Raw genomic sequence first — 17,851 nt, 5'->3', positions numbered from 1 at the left:
GTACTCAGACCTGTTTTGTGACCTATCACCCGAATAAGAAGCAGATACACACTTTTGACACAATCGTTTGAATCGGTTTGAGTTCGTAGCAAAAACTCATAATTGCTGCATCATATTTGCCGTAAAATAAGTGAACATTTGATTAAGGTTGTTAAAAATGCATTAAATAGAAAGTGGGTTGTACTAGTGTTCTGCAATATCACCAGCAGATAGCGGCAGTAACCACTTCAGTGAAGTAGCAACTTTCAAGGTCTCTGTAAAATGTCGGAATTTACTTGGCTCCCTCGTGTGCGATTTTTATGCAGGTAGATTTGCAGTGGTGGAAGAAGTATTAGGATGCTTTACTTGAGTAAAAGTACCAATACATTATTTTCAAAATACTTAATTACAAGTAAAAGTCATGCATTCAAAATATTACCAGCCAAACGTATTTAAGGTATACAAAGTAAAAGTAATGGCCTTTATGTGTGAGTATAATTATATGTATATATGTGACATAGTATATATAATATTGTTGAATAAAGTAGCATTTTACTGTTATAGGAAAACAAAGATTTTGAGTAAAATTACCCTGTTTCCCTTTTAAATGTAGTAGCATAACATGGATACACTCAAGTAAAGTGATGACTGTAGCTCTAATTTACGTGCGATACATGTTATTGTTTTTCCGAGGAACACCCGAAGGCATCACCCTTCCCACCAGACTTGAAAGAAGGCGATAAACGAAACTGAACTTTTCCGGCGATTTACCTGCGTCCCAACGTTTTGTTTTGCGCTAGCGAGCGTGATACAAAAACATACCATTTATAAGAAGAGAGTCAACTTCATAGCCCTTGATCACCATGGCACATTATAGAGTAAGTTTGTTTGCTGTCGCGTTTTATTAATTATTTGAAGAAACTGTCGTCTACTAAAGTTGAATGCAAGCTATCTGAGCTAACATTAGCTACCTGGACAGTTACATGGTGTCAATCAGTGAGTCGCCTGAACACCTGTGACAGCTCATTATATGGTTTGTAAATGTTTGTGGATAAACTTATGAAAGATAATGTCAATATACCAAATATACTGCTGCCTTTTATGTGTTATTAGTTACATTTGAAGTCATATTAAGCAGGACATTCATGTAAATTACCACTGGAGTGTTTTAGTCATTTAGATAGTACGCAGCAGCATTTTGAGAGTCAATATACAATAGTTACAAAATGTCTTAGAAATAAAATAAAAGTTAAATACAAACATTTCAAATTAAAAAAATATATATTTATCTTGTATTTCTTATTGTTCTTTTTTTATTAAAACATTATCCATGCTTTTTGGCACCTATTTTCTATGGGGGCTTTTAGTTAACTGGACCTGACTGTTGTGTTAGTAATGCAATGCCATGATGTTTCTCCTACAGGCTCCTGACTCCAAAAGGGAACAGTTCCGGAGATACTTGGAGAAAACTGGTGTTGTTGACAGTCTTACCAGTGGTAGGCCACCTTTTTTCTACCTTTGGACTTGGGTAATATGTACAACTTTCAATACAAACATTTCATCATCTAATGGCAGACTTTTTATAGTAAGGTTGATTGCCAATGTTATTTACTAAGTCATTTGCCTTGGCAAAGAACCCAAGTAAGAAAGACCAAGTATTCAACTTATGTTGTTTTTCTTTATTAGATTTGGTCAACAGGCAATTATATGAAGCCCATATCAGCATTGTTCATAATTCCTGTATGCATTTATTCTTCTTTTTTTCCAGTTTTAGTGGCTTTGTATGAACAACCTGAAAAGCCCAACAATGCCCTGGAGTATCCTTCTATTCATTGATTGTTTGAAGAAATGGTCTCTTTGTTAAGTTAGTTCTGACTGAAGTCCACCAACAACCCTCCATCAACAACAATGGTAAAGTGCAGATGTTATTAATGGAGGCCATTGCTCGCTTTAGAGCCCTTAACCAACTCCTTCTCAGATTTGTGAAGCAGCATCTCAATTCTGGGGGTCAGTCGTCAGCCGACTCTGAGGCTCTGCAGCAGGAAGTGATTCACTTAAGGCAGAGGTGTGCTCGTCTGGTAGAGGAAAACAAAGAGCTTAAATCAAGGGTAAGCTTCTGCTGGTTGCTATGGTATAACTTATGTGTGTGTCAACATGTATTGTAACAAAGATGGCCTCTCTCCTCCTGCAGCTCAATGAACCTGAAGACGGCGCTTCAACTGAAAACTGACGCCGAGGTTACAGCAGCGTTTTGACCTAAATAATGTGGTATTTGTTTATTTTGTTCACTTGAACATAAAGGCCAATAATTTGTAGGTACCTGGTTCTGTAAATCTTATTTTCTAATATGTTTCTTAGAGTTTAACTTATTCTGTACATGTATGTATATAAGTTTGTTACTTGTTTGTTACGTCTTTATCTTAACTAAGAAAACTCACTTCTATACGACTGAATAAGTCAGTTCTTAAGACATAAGACATCTAATTATTTTGGAGTGTCTGTAAAAGGAAATAACAGATATGCTGTTAATTTTATTTTCTGTCATAGTTATAAACACACATGCCTGCTGTCATGGCAATGTGTGACAAAGACACACTTTATTTCCAAAGATCTGCTGTAACTAAACAATTGTTAAATAAAGCACATTCTTCCAAACATTGTCGTATCACTGATTGAACTCCATTCCAAAGAGAGATGTACTAGTCAGGACTTTCATTTGACAAGCAGAGGATCTGATGCTGCTGTCAGATGCAGCTGTATGTCAATATTGTATAACAGTCATTCCTTTACATGTTATACCAATGAAGAAAAGATCTTCTCATGAACCTTAATACATATATTAATAATAACATGAAGACTTTGTTGACCAGAAAAAAGGTCATGTTTTTACCAGGTTTAATATAAATACATTTAGAGTCAAAACTATCGAGCCAGAGAGTAATCCAACAGTGTTGATATGCTCAGCAAACGGATGAATGTTTACTCAATCACCCCCTAATGCCCTAACAACCCAGAAATAAAGTTTCTACAAATGTACACATTTGCGCCATAAGTCTACCATACCATGCTACTGTACATTTTAAAAAGTGACTATTTTCAGAAATAAAAATGAAATGAGAATAGTTCCCAGCCCAAATGGAAAGTTCTGTTGCCAGAGATACTGGCATTTCTCTTCAATGATTAGTTTGACAGCTATTTGTGTCCAATCGCAGGCCTTTCTATTCTTGTGTTGAACCAATAAGATGTATGCTTGTACCAAATGTGCTTGTACCAGCAGTTTGTCACAATAGAAAATAGTTTATTCCAAAACAGTTGAAAAAGTACATAAAACCTACTTTACAGAGTCCTCTATTGTAATATGTCAACAAAAGCCAGTTTACATGTCATTTCCATTAGCTAAATCACAGGGGTTTAAAGCATGCCACAATATTATACTTAATATTAAGAACAAAAACAAAATATGAGCAAACTCTCACCAGTTATGAGGCAGCTAGTGTAGTATTATGAGTGCTGTTAATGTAGATATGACGGTGGCATCTATACACCTGTAACATTTGGAGTTTAGATCTGCAGATCTTCCCGTCTGCTGCTTGCATTGCTTGCCACGGATGTTTTGCAGTTGGAGGAAGGGCGTCTGGGGTTGTGCCTGGACCCTGAGCTGTAGTCAGACAGAGACTCAGGGCTGGAGGGCCGGCTCTGATGTTTGCCGTCTGATTTCTGAGTGGAGGGAGGTCCTTTGCTGGCTCTTTCCCCCCCATATGAATCAGAGTCAGAGCTTCTACCCTCCAACACTGTGGAGCATTTCAAGGACCCTTGACCCCTCCACGGCCTCCTCGCTGCACTCACTGGCAGCGTGGGGAAGGAGGAAGGGTCTGCTGCCCTCTTGGGGCTCTTTGGAGAGTCCGGGCTGCCTCTTTCGCTGCCCCCATCCTCTTTACTCTGAAGATGCAACAAGTCCTCAGCCTCCTGCTTTGGATTAATGAGGGGGTCGTTAGTGCCGTTACTATGTGGGATGCTATGAGCTAAACATCTGGACTCACCCAAATCCTTCTGCTCACCCTGAGGAGACAGAAAAGTTGAAGGTTTGATAAGGTTTGGGTACATAGTGCCCTGCATCCTCTCCATCAGGAGGTTGTAGTCACAGGGTGCAGAGGCAACGGTTGCTCTCCGTGGAGCACTGCTGCACATCTGCACAACGGATTCTTTTTTACACCTGTTGGCGTAGAAGTCATCAAGTTCAAACTTCTCGTCTCTAAAGTGAGGGTAGAAGTCCAAGATGCCCTTTTTTAACTTCTTGTAACCCAGATGCGTGATCTCCAGGATGTTAAGGAAGAGGGAGATGGCAGCGATGCACTGCATGAACACCATGAAGACACTCTTCTCTGTGGGTCTGGAAACATAGCAGTCCACAGCGTTGGGACACGGATCCCGCTCACACTTGAAGAGCGCGTAGAGGTGGAAGCCATAGAGGAGGTACTGTCCGGTCATGAAGGCCACCTCGACCACAGAGCGGGTGACAACGTGAGCCACGTAGGTGCGCAGCAGAGAGCCTCTTAGTGGAGCTTTGTTCAGCTTCCCCTGATCAAGCTGCTTCATTTCCCGCTCAATCCTCTTCCTGGCTTCTGGCAACTCCACATCCACCCACTCCAGCTCCTTCCTCAGCAGAGCCTTCTTCTTCTGCCGGGCCTTCTCCAGTGCCCGCAGCCTGTAGAGAGCGTGGCCCATGTAAACCAGCGAGGGAGAAGACACAAAAATGACCTGCAGCACCCAGTAGCGGATGAGGGATATTGGGAAAGCGTGGTCGTAGCACACGTTCCTGCACCCCGGCTGCTCAGTGTTGCATATGAAGTCCGCCTGCTCGTCGTTCCACACGTCCTCTGCTGCCACGCCGAGGACCAGCATGCGGAAGATGAACAGGATGGTGAGCCAGATCTTGCCCACCATAGTGGAATGGATATGCACCTCCTCCAAAATCCCCCCGAGGAAGTTCCAGTCCCCCATCTTCACTCTGCCATTTCACTGGTTGAAAGTGACGGAGAGGGATGACACAATTAGAAAAACAGTTTAAAATGTGTTTATAAAAAGGTGAGCATACAGTAGAAAGAAGTACAGTGCAACTTCAAGGAAATAAGTTGAATTTTAAGACAGACAGCAAATGCATTTTGACAATCCAAGCAGCCTTTTTAGATTAGAATGTTTTTTGATAAATCACCAAAAAACTGAAAAAATTGTAAAAATAGTCATTTAGATTTTTCAGAAACAATGGAGTCATCAATAAAGTACAATACCTCTCAATTTGAAAAATTAAATTGTAAAAAAACGTCAAAAATAAAAAGCGTTAATGCTACATATTTGCACAAAAAGATAGAGCAGAAGGAGAAAGCTGGTACATCCAGTGATATGTCACCTCGGCTGGTCAGCTTCCCAGTTTTGTCAAGATAAAACCATTCCCCTCAGCTGTGTCGTTATATAACCCAACGACAACATCTGATCATTTGGTGTCCCAATTTACCTTGCAGAGGCGTGGACAGACTGCCGGTGGTGACTTAAATCTCCTCGGGTCATACAGCCCTAACACGGTCACCAAAAAGTTTTTTTAAATCGTTAGCACCCTCCAAATGAGTCCCTGTTCATAGCCTAAACCTCGGTGACCCGCTTCTGCCTCTGTGTTGCCAGAAACAAAGTGGAAGCAACCGAGTTGTTGAGGGAAGGTTGCCAACATCATTCTGACACGAGCTGATCAATACGCACAGCTTCACTGAGGCATTTAGATCATGGCCTCACAGTCAATCAATCAATCAATCAATGTTTATTTATATAAATGTTTGGAAATGCATGTGTGTATAATAGGAAGATGAATCCACGAGGATATCCATCCAGTGATGGGGCTGGTAGCATTTGTAACAGAGATGTTGACCTCACTTTTTTTAGACTTTCTTTTTGCAAACAGAAACAGTGCATGCCGTAATCAGCAGAAATGATACCTCACTACACATACGTTTGAAGGCTAATGTTGGTGTGTACAGCAGGTGTGGGGGGAAATGCCAAGACTATGTTCCAGACTAAGACCATTCAGTGTATTTGCTTCCTATGTAGAAACAGAGAGAAAACAGTAGTCCATTTTGTTCTCTCAGGGCTCGAACGATCAATGCATTCTTCTGTAGCGAAGTCATCAATGGGTCATCATATCCCTTCTGCTCCTATCTGGGTGTAATTAAGTTCTCATGCACTTTATTTTATCCCATTTATCTATCTATATTTTAATCTATGGATTAGTGTGCTTGCCAACTGCTGGATGGCTTTTTCACTCAGCGTCCAAGTCTAAATACCTTTAAATGCCCCTGTGTGATGAACATGCTTGTTAACACAAACTATTTATAAAAAGTGGGAGGATCTGGCTTAATTTGTCTTAACAAGATTCAACCCACCAGCTCAGCTCTGATGTTTTTTCTAATTTGATGCTGAACTTTTCCCTTCTGACCTAAAACTTGGATTGATTCCACCAGTCTCATACCGACACATTAGGGGTAACATATTGGGAAAGTCCCAGTGTTATGTCCCCTCTTTTCAATCAGAGAAATCAATTTCAGCCTCTACATAGTCCCCGGGACATTCCCTGGCTTACTGGCGAAAAACACAGTTCATTGATTCCAAATTTGAAAAGTTTCAAAATGTATACATGTTGTATCTACAATACTAACACAGTATATCAATGAAACAGTATAGGTAAATATGCCTACTATTTCAGGTGGTTATAAAGCATTTTGGACCTTTAGCTTGTTACTTCACTCAGATGTTTGACCTTCACTGTGCAGATGTTAAGTTTGGTACTAGAATTGACCACAATATGAAGGTTAGTGAAGTGTTCTGTGTAGACTTAATTGTCTAGTACACTTCCACTTTTAATTTACTTATTAGACATCTCGAATCCAACATCTGAGACATATGTTTGATGTAAGAAGGGAGATTCTATATCATCTGTCTTTGTTGAGCAAATGAACGGAGCCTGACCTCAGCCTCAGCCAATCAGAGGTGGGGTAGGGCCGGTCATGACTTTGCCATCCTAGGAAATAAATAATTCCCTTCCGCAGGCGTTCATGGTGAGAGATATCCTGTATAGCCGTGAGAAAGTTGGCAGTATTTTTTATAACTAGCTTCAGTTCTGACTTTCCCAATTGCACAAGTCCAGCATTTAAAGTCTAAAAGAAATACCATGTTACAGGTAATTGATTATATTTAAAGTTTACTTTTTATGAAGTGCAAGATGTCAGTTGATGCTACTGTATCTGCTGTCTATAGGCATAATCAGACCAAATGATGAAACCTACAGCATTGTACTTTAAAGCAAGATAATCATTAGTTATTATGAAAGGACATACACAATGAACACTAGCAACATATTTAAGATAGAAAAGCTGAAAAACTGCACATTGCAAGGTTTTAGCAGTGCTGTGACAACAGAGTGTTGTTTGCTGGACAACATACCAACAGTGTTTCAGGGTCGAGGCAAACATGCTCATGGTAATTGAGTATTGATATGTAAGTTGTATTGATGCGCTATGTTAGGAAACTATAGAACTTTCCACATACTGTAAAAGCAGATGCTGCTATATGGGTTGAATCTGATATATAAACACAATGCAATGTGTTGTCTGCTAACAAATGAATCTGAGGACTATAAGGTGTTTACTGTTAAATCTGTAAATATTTATCAGACAAAATCATGACTCTTGTCTTATTCATGCAATTTGACAAAACAATCCTTAAAAAAAACATCACTTTATTCAGAATGCATTAAACACTTAGCTCTTGAAATGGATAGGAGGTTTTGGTTGGTTCTTTGGTCCTAGATTACCTTTGAATTTAGATAAATGAAGTACATTTTTTTCATTTTTTAAATATCCAATCCCCTTTTCATACCAGACATAAACCACTAATATTAAATATGACTTTTGACTATTGAAACGTGTTGTATGATATCAAACAGTTACATTCTAGCTACACCTACTGTATTAAGATGGTGTTTCCAAAAACTGCATATGTTTAAAGCCACATGCTTGTCTTTCCAAGGTAAAACATTACAAAAAATATGACAGAGAAGGATAAGACCAGTAAATCAAGTTTAAAAACTCAACATGTAATCAGCCGTGTCCTGTCAACAGGAAGTGTCTGAAACAATAGCAGCAGGGCATTAAGCCATGGCCTCATGGTAAACCTGCTCTATTGCTTTCAGAAGGAAAGCCGTCACGCCGTGTTTTCGGAAATGCATCATTTTGAGAGTTCTTTGTAAACTCTTTGTTCTAGTTAAGGGCACTCACACATCAAAGCCTTCATTTGATGTTAAATGTGGTGGAGGATTTCAGCATGTTTAAGGCACATTGGATGAATACTAAAAGTCTATATGAGTGATCAAAAGGTAGCATAACATTAAGAGTTTAAACAGTAGTAGTACAGGAAGAATTACATTGTATAGGAACAGTGTGTTCACTAATTCCCTGATTAGAAATTACAAAGAGATGTAAAAACCATCATTCATAATAACAAAATATGAAAAAGGCACGTTTTGCCCATCAGTATAACATGTAAAAGCTGCAATGCTACTGATAAACAGCAGGAGGCCTCATTCCCCTTCAACAGAAAGGAAGACATCTGATTTAAACAACAACAAATACCTTTACTAATTCCCTGAAAAGCAACTTTTTCTCTGAAAAACATCAGTTCATCAGATTCCTGCAGATAGTGGTCATTTTAAAAGAAAATATTGGTGGGTTATCTTTTTTGTCCTATGGTGCTGGGCTCAGGAAAATATTAAAAAGCACTGCAAAGACCACAAAGATGACATAACCCACTATACACAGCCAGAAACGAGGGTCTTTGAGGAGCTTCTTGTTGTAAGCACTGAAGAAGACGTAGCCGATGGTCATCCCGGCCGCAATTCCTCCAAAATGAGCCACAAAGGACACCTGGGCGGAGAGAGGGTAAGAGTTAACCTGTAGGCCTAATTACCCAATGTAAATGGTACATATACCCTCGAGCACTGTCATGCCCAAAAACCTGCAGGACCAGTTTAACAGCCAAAGCAAAGAGTCGAGGGGCAAGAAGGTGGATAACAAGGTGGGTGGGGGGAATAATGGATGTGTTTTGTCTGTAGCCTGGCTAGGGCTGCACGATATTGAAAAAAACTGACATTGCGATTTTTTTCCCCCTGCGATATATATTGCGTTTTTTTTAACTATATTTAACCGGATGAAGGTATTGTCCTCCTGTGTCTCGCTCATTTTTTACCGGTGTTTTGATGGTCTGCAAACTAGCGGGGCGGGGCCTGCTGTGATCTGATCAAGAATGATTGTGATTGGTGGTTTGCTGTGCATGCAGAGCCTGCATGTCACTCACTCAAGTACCCCTGACATGAGAGCCGCGCAAGTTTTCCTTTTGTAGCAAGCAGCAAAAATAATTGTAACATGACGTGTTTAAATTAATTCACCTACTTAAGCACTGAGCCTGTTTTTCAGGTCTCAGGCTTGAAAATGATATTCCCAGAACAAATGACCATATCTTCCCTTCTAAAACGGTTAAATTAATAATGTTTCTCTCAAAGTAATGATAAACCTGTGAGTTGGATGTAGAAAAGTCAGAATAAATATAGATGTTTTTTATTTTAAAGAAAATTCAGATTGAGCATAGTAAAAAACTGTAAATTATAGTGTCCGTCCAAAAAATATGCTGTACTTATAGTGAAAACTACCCTTGGATGATGGGTTAGTAGACTAAAAGCTTTGGGAATCCAAAGTACAACATATAATAAGTACCCTGTATCAAGATTGATGCAAAACAAGTGAAATTTGACCTTTTTAGAAAGATTTAGCACAACAAAAAAACTTCTGGGGTCATTTGGGTGGATTTTCCATATCTCTGGCCCCCCTTGCTCGATTTTGATGAATGAAATGTCTTTATAACCGCTAGAGCCAATGGAATCAAGGGGAAGTTCTACACACACCAACACATGAACAAATAAGGAGTGAGAGTGACGAGTAGCCAAAACCGGAAGCTGCATACACTCTGGTGGCTACCATTAGCAGCTAACTTTTGTGCTCCGATTTTTACATAAAAATAGAATTATGGATTATAAATAATTTTTTCAAAGTCACAGATACATTATTAACCTATGGATCAACCGATTCAGCCGCATTTGTTCTCATTTTAATGCCATTGAACACGTCTTTTGATCAGATTGACAGCTACGGTGAGACGATCTCCCGTAAAAGCTCCGTAAAGGTACGTGTTGTGATGTCTGTTTGCTTCCCCGAGTTCGGATCGCTCAGTGATGATACTATACCTATATAATCTGTGGAGTCTCAGCTTTAATCGGATATATTGTATGTGCAGTTTCGATAAGTAATAAGGGTATCTTTATTTTGAATTATGTGCTAAAGTGCGTTAACATTTTTAAAAAATGAATAAAACCGCACGTCCCTGCGGTGTGAATATCGTGCATGCGCATATCGCGGTTATCGCCATGACACGATATATCGTTCAGCCCTAAGCCTGGCCATCAGTAGGTAAGATAAGCAAGCTTTATCAAACAGGAAGAAAATACTTCAGTTGAATTTGTCAACAGGCCACAGACTAAAAATAACAAAAGTGTTTTGTTTTTTTGTTGTCTGTGGCCTATTACAGGTATTCATCTGGAAGAATAATCAAGTCCCAGCCAGAGCTACTGATACTGCCTGTAGCCACAAGTAAATCAAACCCATCATCAGACTTGGGGAGGTTAGCGGGATCAACTGGGTTTCTCTTGAGGCTATTTTGTTATCGGCAAGAGTTTAGGAAGGGTTTCGTTTCTGCTGATAGCTTCTACTGTACAGAGGAAGGAACATCTTACATTCAAACCATCCTCGTGGGTGACGAATCTTCTGTAGAAGGCAAATCCAAAATCTGTTCCAACTGGGGAAAAGAAAGTATAAATGTTATTTTGAAGCGTGATTGCAGCAGGTATAAAATAAATAAAAAATAGTTAAAAATACATGGACGTACCAAATATCACAATGGCCAGGATTCGGAATATTCCAATGAGAGGAATCATCTCTCGGAAATTCTGGGAAATCAAATCAAATGATCAGTCACCATATTTATATACATTTTAGCTTACAAAGTGCATCGAATTAATATAGTCCTGGGAATAAAGTGAAGGAATCACAAAGACAGAAATGCAAAAGTAATTTCAGAACAATATGCTTCAAAACATGAATGTATTAGACATACAATGATCCTTAAATGGCAGTCAGAGACCATCAATATGACATTTACTTAAACATTTTTGATTGAGCAGGTATGTGATATGTGCCATCTTGTTAACATGTAGACCATTTATTAGACCACTACAGGAAACGTGTTGTTAAAAGTAAATGTTATGTACATTAAATTGGACAAAATCAAAAGTGTTGTCCTCTCGTTGTAAACATTAGGTATAACTAGGGATGGGTATCGTTTGAAATTTATCGATTCCGATTTCGATTCCGGTTCTGCTTATCGATTCCGGTTCTTATCGATTCCCCGTTTCGATTCCAAAATTGTAAAATAAAGAGGTCAAACGTTTAGATAACAAAAATATATTTATTCTTAAAAGCTTTAACTGAAATTGTTACTAAAAAATATACATGCAATACAAATGTATTGCACAATAGCTGTGCTTTATTTTAACTGAGCTATGCCTGTGGCAAGCTATTAACAGGCATTACACTTTGCCTTTTATTTTTATTTTTTAGTGTAGTGGAGCCTCACTTCAGAGTGTTTACCGCGACCTATCTTTGGTGTTATGAAGTGACTGAGCTCGTGAAATGTCTACGGGAGGGCGGGGGAGCATCGCTGCTGGGCAACTGTGGACCTCTGTCGCCTGTCAGCGCAATTTATATGATGCCGTTTAAAAAAATGAAGGGCGGTGCCGGCCGTCAGCGTACCGAGCCGGCCGTCAACGGCCCGCTGACGACCGGCCGTTCTGTGATTCTCCAGGTCCGCCCTGTATTCCACCGGGTCACCGCAGCACCGCGGTGCAGACGGACCCGCTGGAATACAGGGTCTACCGCGTTTAGGAACCGTTAAGCAGAACCGAAATTGTGTATTTTGTATGGGTACCCGGTACCCGGCATTTTCTTATCGGTTCTCATCTGGAACCGAGTTTCGGTTCCCAACCCTAGGTATAACATATACATTTAAAACATCAAATGCTCTCAGTATGTTTTACATACTATCTCAAACATTGAGCAGTGGAAAACAGCAAAGTAAACACTTCATACCAACTTTGAGCTTTATGTAAACTCACCACCACTGCGTTCATAAAGTACCCTCCTATCAGAGCGTAGACGCCCCCAGAAGCTCCCACCAGAGCGCTGAGAGGATCAAAGATGGAGCTGGCCAAAGAGCCTGAGGGGAAACAGAGAAAGGGATCAGTTTTCAAAATCTGTGGCATTTCTGACGGCTGGGACTCGATCCAACTCCAACAGGAAAAAACAACTTCAAGATGGTGTTTGATCTCTGGGTGCGTTCACAGACCCTAATCAAGTCGCGTGAAATCAAGCACAGATTCAAGGCTCATTTATTGGCAGTCTACAAAACAGGGTTGAACAACGTAATGTAGTGCTAGCTTAGCCCTTTATGCAACACACGAAAAACATGTCCAATCTAAACAGAACTAAAACAGTAGTCCATTTTTTGGATATGCAACAGGAGGAATGTGAACAAACAAGACAATGGGGATTTCTCTGGGCAGATAATATGGATGTAAACACAGTCCTAAGCGGCTTGTGTAACAATAAAGAGTTAGTCTAACGGGGCCAAAGAGGTGACACTCACCTGCTAAGACTCCCGCCATGTAAATCATCCCCACTTCAAAGCCTTTGTGCACCAGCTCCAGCGGGATGCCCAGCAGCAGCTGCATCACCAGGTTCCCCACGATGTGCTCCACCCTAAAGGCAGAGGTGGACAATAAGCAACATATACTTCCCCAGATGAAAAGTCAGGGGGAAGATAGTATATTATAAACATACACAGCCCTGCAGTACATACTAGGTGTTGGTGGTTATTTTTAAAACAATGTAGGTAGGGGTATTAAAAGGAAAGTCCGGTGCCTTCCAATATGAAGAACACTACCTGGTCTTTGGCACTTTTCCAATTGAAGATTTTTTAAAACTGGTCAGAAATGTATAATAGTATTATTAAAAAAACAGCTCAGTGATTTGTGTGAAACAGCTGCACTTTAGGTTTATACAAATGTAAATAAAACAGAAGTAAAGAGTGCTTTTGTCTGACTACATTAGGTGCACTAGTGAGTATTTGTTAGCAGGATGTTGTATGTGGGGTTGACTCAACATAAGTTACAGAGCCTGGGTTCATTTTAATAAAGGAACATGTTGTTTTAATAGTTTTTGGATAACAACAGGGTTCCACAGCAAAGAGGAATAACATACTTCTGGCTACATGGTCTTTTCATGGGATTTGTTTGTTATCCTTTAAGCAAATATCCTGCAGGGTGTCTATCAGTCAGAGTGTGCGTGCTGTTCCTCTTTCTCTGTGCTTCTGTGTAGTCATGGTTTCTTGTTCCCCTTTGGCTTATGCCAAAGACTGTTTCCTCGCCACATCCAATGACTTAACCATGTGTTGACAGATGTCTGACCATGTACCCACCTATACAAAGCTAATAACAACATGCTGAAGCAACGCAGCAATAAGGGGGAAGTGTCCAAATCATGACGACATATACCAAACTAAGGAACACTGTAAAAAGCAGAGTTGCAGTGGTTACAAGCTGCGGTCTCAAAAATGACAGAAGAGCTGAATCCTAACCTCTGATTGACTAAAATAAACCCCACAAAGATGATGGGCTATACTGCAAGACACTGTACGGTAAAGACTGGTATGTTTCCACTCCCCACAGTGACTCGTGTAATTAGGGTTTCTAAAAAGGACTGCCCATGTTTACCCAGCGTGGACAAACATGTAGGAGATAAAGCGCCATGCTTCCTGCCTGAGCTCAGGCTTGTATGTTAGGGGGCTATTCCAGATGCCTTCATCCAGGGTCACCCACTGCTTCTGGGGCTTCCACACAGCGTAGTAGATAAACACTGCCAGCTGATGAAGAACAGAAAATATACACAAGTCAGTCTTCAGAGAATACAAACTGTTTGGAGCAGCAAGTGTGGGGGTAGAAGCTAAACAGCTGAGAAAATAAAGATGGGAATGATGAATCAGAATTAGCAGGCATTAAGACGTATGAGCTGCAATGAAAATCCCCCAGAGGGGTTTCCATTGCAGCTCATACGTCTTAATGCCTGCTAATTCTGTGGGAATATACAGCGATGGCATGCTGAGAGACAACACTGCAGCTCAGTCGATCTTGTCTGGATAAATAAAGTGCATCCTCTCCCAAATAAATGAGTATTCACAGACATTCAAATAGAGTGACAGTGGACATCTGTGAGCGACAACGAGTGAGCTGTTCATCCCAAGTATGAGCAGGCAAGTGTGCAAAACACTCAGTGATAAGAAAGAGAGTTTGGTGTCAGCTCTTACCATTTATAAACCTTTATGTACGGCTTTATACCACAGTATAATGTAGAAACAAGGACCGGTGTAGGTGTATATTGATGTGTCAACAATATTTGATATCATTACAATTGTGTTTTACTATGTCATTCAATATCTTAAGAGACTTAAGTTGTTCATTGCCATATCTACACTGTAGCTACATGACAATAAAGCCTTGAATCTTGTGTTTACAATGTATTTCTTGCTGAATTAAACATTAATAGACACAATTGTTGCCTTCTACATATGGGTACTCAAAAGTGCAGCAGGCCAGCCATTTCAGACACAAATTATGTAAAGAAAAAATCCAACAGAAAGTTAAGTAAACATCTCCTGCTAGTCACAAGTCTTACATTTTTTGGACTCTGGAAAAACGTCCTTCTAAGTAATTCTCCTTCACATTAATACAATCTTACTTTAAAAGCATTCGTAGTGGCTTTACCTACGTTGTAATGAAATCAGTATACCTTGCGTTAAATCCACAGTTTTGGGAGGCTACAGCATCCTTCCTCAACCACTGATCCTCCACATTCCACTATTTATTAACCTGAATCCATAAATCCAAAAGACAGTTTTTTTTTTAACACTTTCAGGAAAAAATAAAGATTTCAGAATCCCACCGAACCTAACCTGAAGATACAAATACTGAAAAATACTGTTTTCATTGACACCATGCCTACTGCCCGCTGGTGAGGACTGCACTTTATGAATCAGGATATTCAGAGGCGGGGATGGCGATGCCAAAATAGACAGGAAGAAAGAAATGAACTCATTGCTGTACAAAAGCCTCTTAGTTTAGAGCACTTAGAGTCAAATCCACAATTTTCCATAAAAAAAATAAAACCGTTTCCATAAGTGTCAGGACTTAAAAATATCCCTTGTATAACTTCACCTCTAACTGGTCTACTAAACACCATCACAGTAAATCCATACAGTAATTAAAACCCAGACAGCATATGTAGGCGGCATGTATAATTAGATAACAGAATCCATACTGATGGTCCTAGCACTCAAACACAGGACATGAGCTACCTCTGCAATACTGATGAGGATGATGAAGATGGGGGGAGGGCAGCAGTTGGCTCGTTCCAGGTATTTGCTGCGGGAGTCTTCTGGAAGCATCCATTTGGAGACAGACAGCTGGAACTTCTCACAACATCCGATCTTTCTTTTGCCGTCGGGCTGGTCCTCTGTGAACCGGAGCCGCCGCCCGTCTCGGTCCACGGGGAACGGCTCCTGCTGCTCGATGTCGTTGTCCTCCATCACTGTCCTCCAAACCTGCAGCACAGCAGGGTTAACACTCTGAGTCAGGGATGGGCCACTAAGTAAACCATAAAGTTGCATTATCGCCTCTCTGAAACAGCTTTAAGAAAAACTCAGTTCATTGCAAAGCCTTCTGAGTTACACTGCATTAGTTTCAGTAAGGTTCACCAAATAAAATGGCACATATTGAGACAGAAATGTACTTATACTGTGGCAGCCAGGACTTGTCTTACAAATAGACAGAACTGATGACTTCCAATTACTATTATTTCCAGTATGGATTAATAGATGTCCATAAAATATTTGTACATATTTTGGAAATGCCGATTTACACTTCAGATGTTCTATTTCATCCAAAACCCTAAGATATTCAGTTTACTATTATACGAGAAAATGAAAAACATCACTTTCTCACACTTTGAGGTGCTGGAAAATCTGACAATTTACCAGTTTTATTTTATAAGGATAATAGTATCTGACACATTTTAACACCTGTATCTGTCAAAGTGTGCATGATTGTGTACAATTGTCAAACCCTAGAGTCCTGTACTACAATGCTGTGTTTAAAGTGGAAAGGGTGTGATCTAGCGAGGTGATAAAGTCAGATATATTATGTACACAGTATGATGATAACTCTGACTGAAGGCTCGCCTGAAATTACACTTCGATATCCAGAATGACATAGTGAGATAGATATATTTAATGGTGTTTCAATATGTATTTAGGTGTAATTAAATGCATACTTATAAAAGGTATTGGTGACGTAGGCGACATCAGACAGTTAATAACATGTGAAAAAGCAGAAGTTTTACACAAAACAACACTGAACATGAAACAGTATATTTTCCCCTTTTATGAATTAAACTGAGATTCGACTATATATGTTCCTGACTGAAAAGAAACTGATAGAGAACACAGTTACAGTAAGTAACCACAGCATGTTAATTAGCATTTCCTGTTTACTGGGCGTTTCTGAGAATACTCGTAAACCAATACTGACAACGTTAAAAACAGTGACGGCTCCTCGCCATTAGGACATTTTACAACGTTTTTTTGAATGACTTCGACATGACTGTGGTCTTTACTCACCTAAACCTTCAACAGGAAGACTGCAGGGCTCCAGGCGGTCCCAAACGCATAAATATTGATCCAGCTAAACTAATTCAAACAGCTCAATAGGTGAGACTAAGAGTGCATGAGTTCATATACTCTACCAGAATTCGAAATAGTTACGTTTTCAACAACAGTCCTCCATGTTTTCAGTAAAACACGCGGAATCCCTTCCCAAAACCGACCGTCAATGTGGGATTCGAGGCACAAAAAAAGGGAAGAGCACTTGGAGATAATTATAGGTCCTTTCCTTGCTTCTTCCTGCAAGAAGCTTCCTTCCTCAACCTAAACAACCCACCTCTTCCACTCCTCTACTGGACAGTTTTACAGAAGCACAGCGAATAATGATGTCTGCTACCTGCGCGCGACAACAACGGCCTACCTGTTTCCTCGTGCCACACCTCACCTGGGATTAGTGACGTCACCGACCCATTATCCAGATTATCCGTCCCTCTTCCTCACCTCTCCTCCCTCAAATTCACAGCCCGGGAAAAATTGCACCATAAGCGTCCATTTGTTTTATCCACGGTGTTAAGTGGTACAGTAGACTGGAAAGCGTGTAATTTAGTAAAGTGTATTTAAGGTTAAAGTCCATTTTTAATATGAATGTCGCATTACCTCAAAGAAACCACAAGATGGAAGTAGAGTCCACGATTAGGAACAAAGGAATGGCCTGTAGTGCCGAGAAGGGAGTGGGTGCAATGAAGGTACAAAACTGGCTTCATTGAGCAGCAGAAAATGTTGTTGGTCGGAGCCCGGGAAGAGAAGAGAAAGGAAGGAGGACACAGTATATACCCCGGAGGTACAGTAGGCATTAGTGTCTGTGCGGAAAAATACCCCCAACCTGTAGTTCCATGATTGAATTATGTAACCCAGTGTATTAAGTGATTACAGGCCCTACATTTTACATCGGAGGTAC

At 40.1% G+C, this 17,851-nt stretch overlaps 3 protein-coding genes across 4 annotated transcripts; 1 reads left to right on the top strand and 2 right to left on the bottom strand.

Moving 5' to 3' along the window:
• Positions 1–697: 697 nt before the first annotated feature.
• On the top strand, positions 698–2,636 carry LOC117557321 (c-Myc-binding protein-like). The gene is made up of 5 exons (XM_034233122.1): positions 698–857; positions 1,403–1,475; positions 1,748–1,796; positions 1,958–2,087; positions 2,171–2,636. Exons 1-5 carry the CDS (start codon positions 843–845, stop codon positions 2,207–2,209), a joined length of 306 nt encoding a protein of 101 aa, XP_034089013.1. The 5' UTR covers positions 698–842; the 3' UTR covers positions 2,210–2,636.
• Positions 2,637–3,328: 692 nt separating this feature from the next.
• On the bottom strand, positions 3,329–7,486 carry cx55.5 (connexin 55.5). The gene is given in 4 exon segments (XM_034232837.1): positions 3,329–4,591; positions 4,593–4,659; positions 4,662–4,998; positions 5,268–7,486. Coding segments are annotated over 3 exon segments (1,437 nt in total). The 5' UTR covers positions 4,981–4,998; positions 5,268–7,486; the 3' UTR covers positions 3,329–3,540.
• Positions 7,487–7,742: 256 nt separating this feature from the next.
• rhbdl2 (rhomboid, veinlet-like 2 (Drosophila)) lies at positions 7,743–17,327 on the bottom strand. 2 transcript variants are annotated; one of them, XM_034232859.1, is made up of 8 exons: positions 17,056–17,327; positions 15,592–15,837; positions 13,955–14,103; positions 12,829–12,941; positions 12,299–12,399; positions 11,014–11,074; positions 10,862–10,923; positions 7,743–8,942 (listed from the first exon to the last, which is right to left on the bottom strand). In XM_034232859.1, exons 2-8 carry the CDS (start codon positions 15,820–15,822, stop codon positions 8,763–8,765), a joined length of 897 nt encoding a protein of 298 aa, XP_034088750.1. In that variant the 5' UTR covers positions 15,823–15,837; positions 17,056–17,327; the 3' UTR covers positions 7,743–8,762. The 2 variants fall into 2 exon arrangements, with proteins under 2 accessions (XP_034088750.1, XP_034088741.1); XM_034232850.1 differs by having other exon boundaries at positions 16,912–17,326.
• Positions 17,328–17,851: the final 524 nt, after the last annotated feature.

This window comes from Gymnodraco acuticeps, unplaced genomic scaffold (genome assembly GCF_902827175.1).
Source record: "Gymnodraco acuticeps unplaced genomic scaffold, fGymAcu1.1, whole genome shotgun sequence".
Taxonomy (NCBI): Eukaryota; Metazoa; Chordata; class Actinopteri; order Perciformes; family Bathydraconidae; genus Gymnodraco; species Gymnodraco acuticeps.
Note: the sequence above shows the minus strand (reverse complement) of the source record. Positions and strands in the feature narration are given on the sequence as shown.

Bases quoted from the DNA above. Each gene is read 5' to 3' on its own strand.
- LOC117557321 (XM_034233122.1), top strand. The intron at 1,797-1,957 runs GTATCCTTCTAT...ACTCCTTCTCAG, and splicing joins AAGCCCAACAATGCCCTGGA to ATTTGTGAAGCAGCATCTCA. The intron at 2,088-2,170 runs GTAAGCTTCTGC...CTCCTCCTGCAG, and splicing joins ACAAAGAGCTTAAATCAAGG to CTCAATGAACCTGAAGACGG.
- rhbdl2 (XM_034232859.1), bottom strand. From the start codon at position 15,822: ATGGAGGACAACGACATCGAGCAGCAGGAGCCGTTCCCCGTGGACCGA. The intron at 14,104-15,591 runs GTAGCTCATGTC...GTTCTTCATCAG, and splicing joins TCCTCATCAGTATTGCAGAG to CTGGCAGTGTTTATCTACTA. The intron at 11,075-12,298 runs GTGAGTTTACAT...TTGATTTCCCAG, and splicing joins ACTTTATGAACGCAGTGGTG to AATTTCCGAGAGATGATTCC.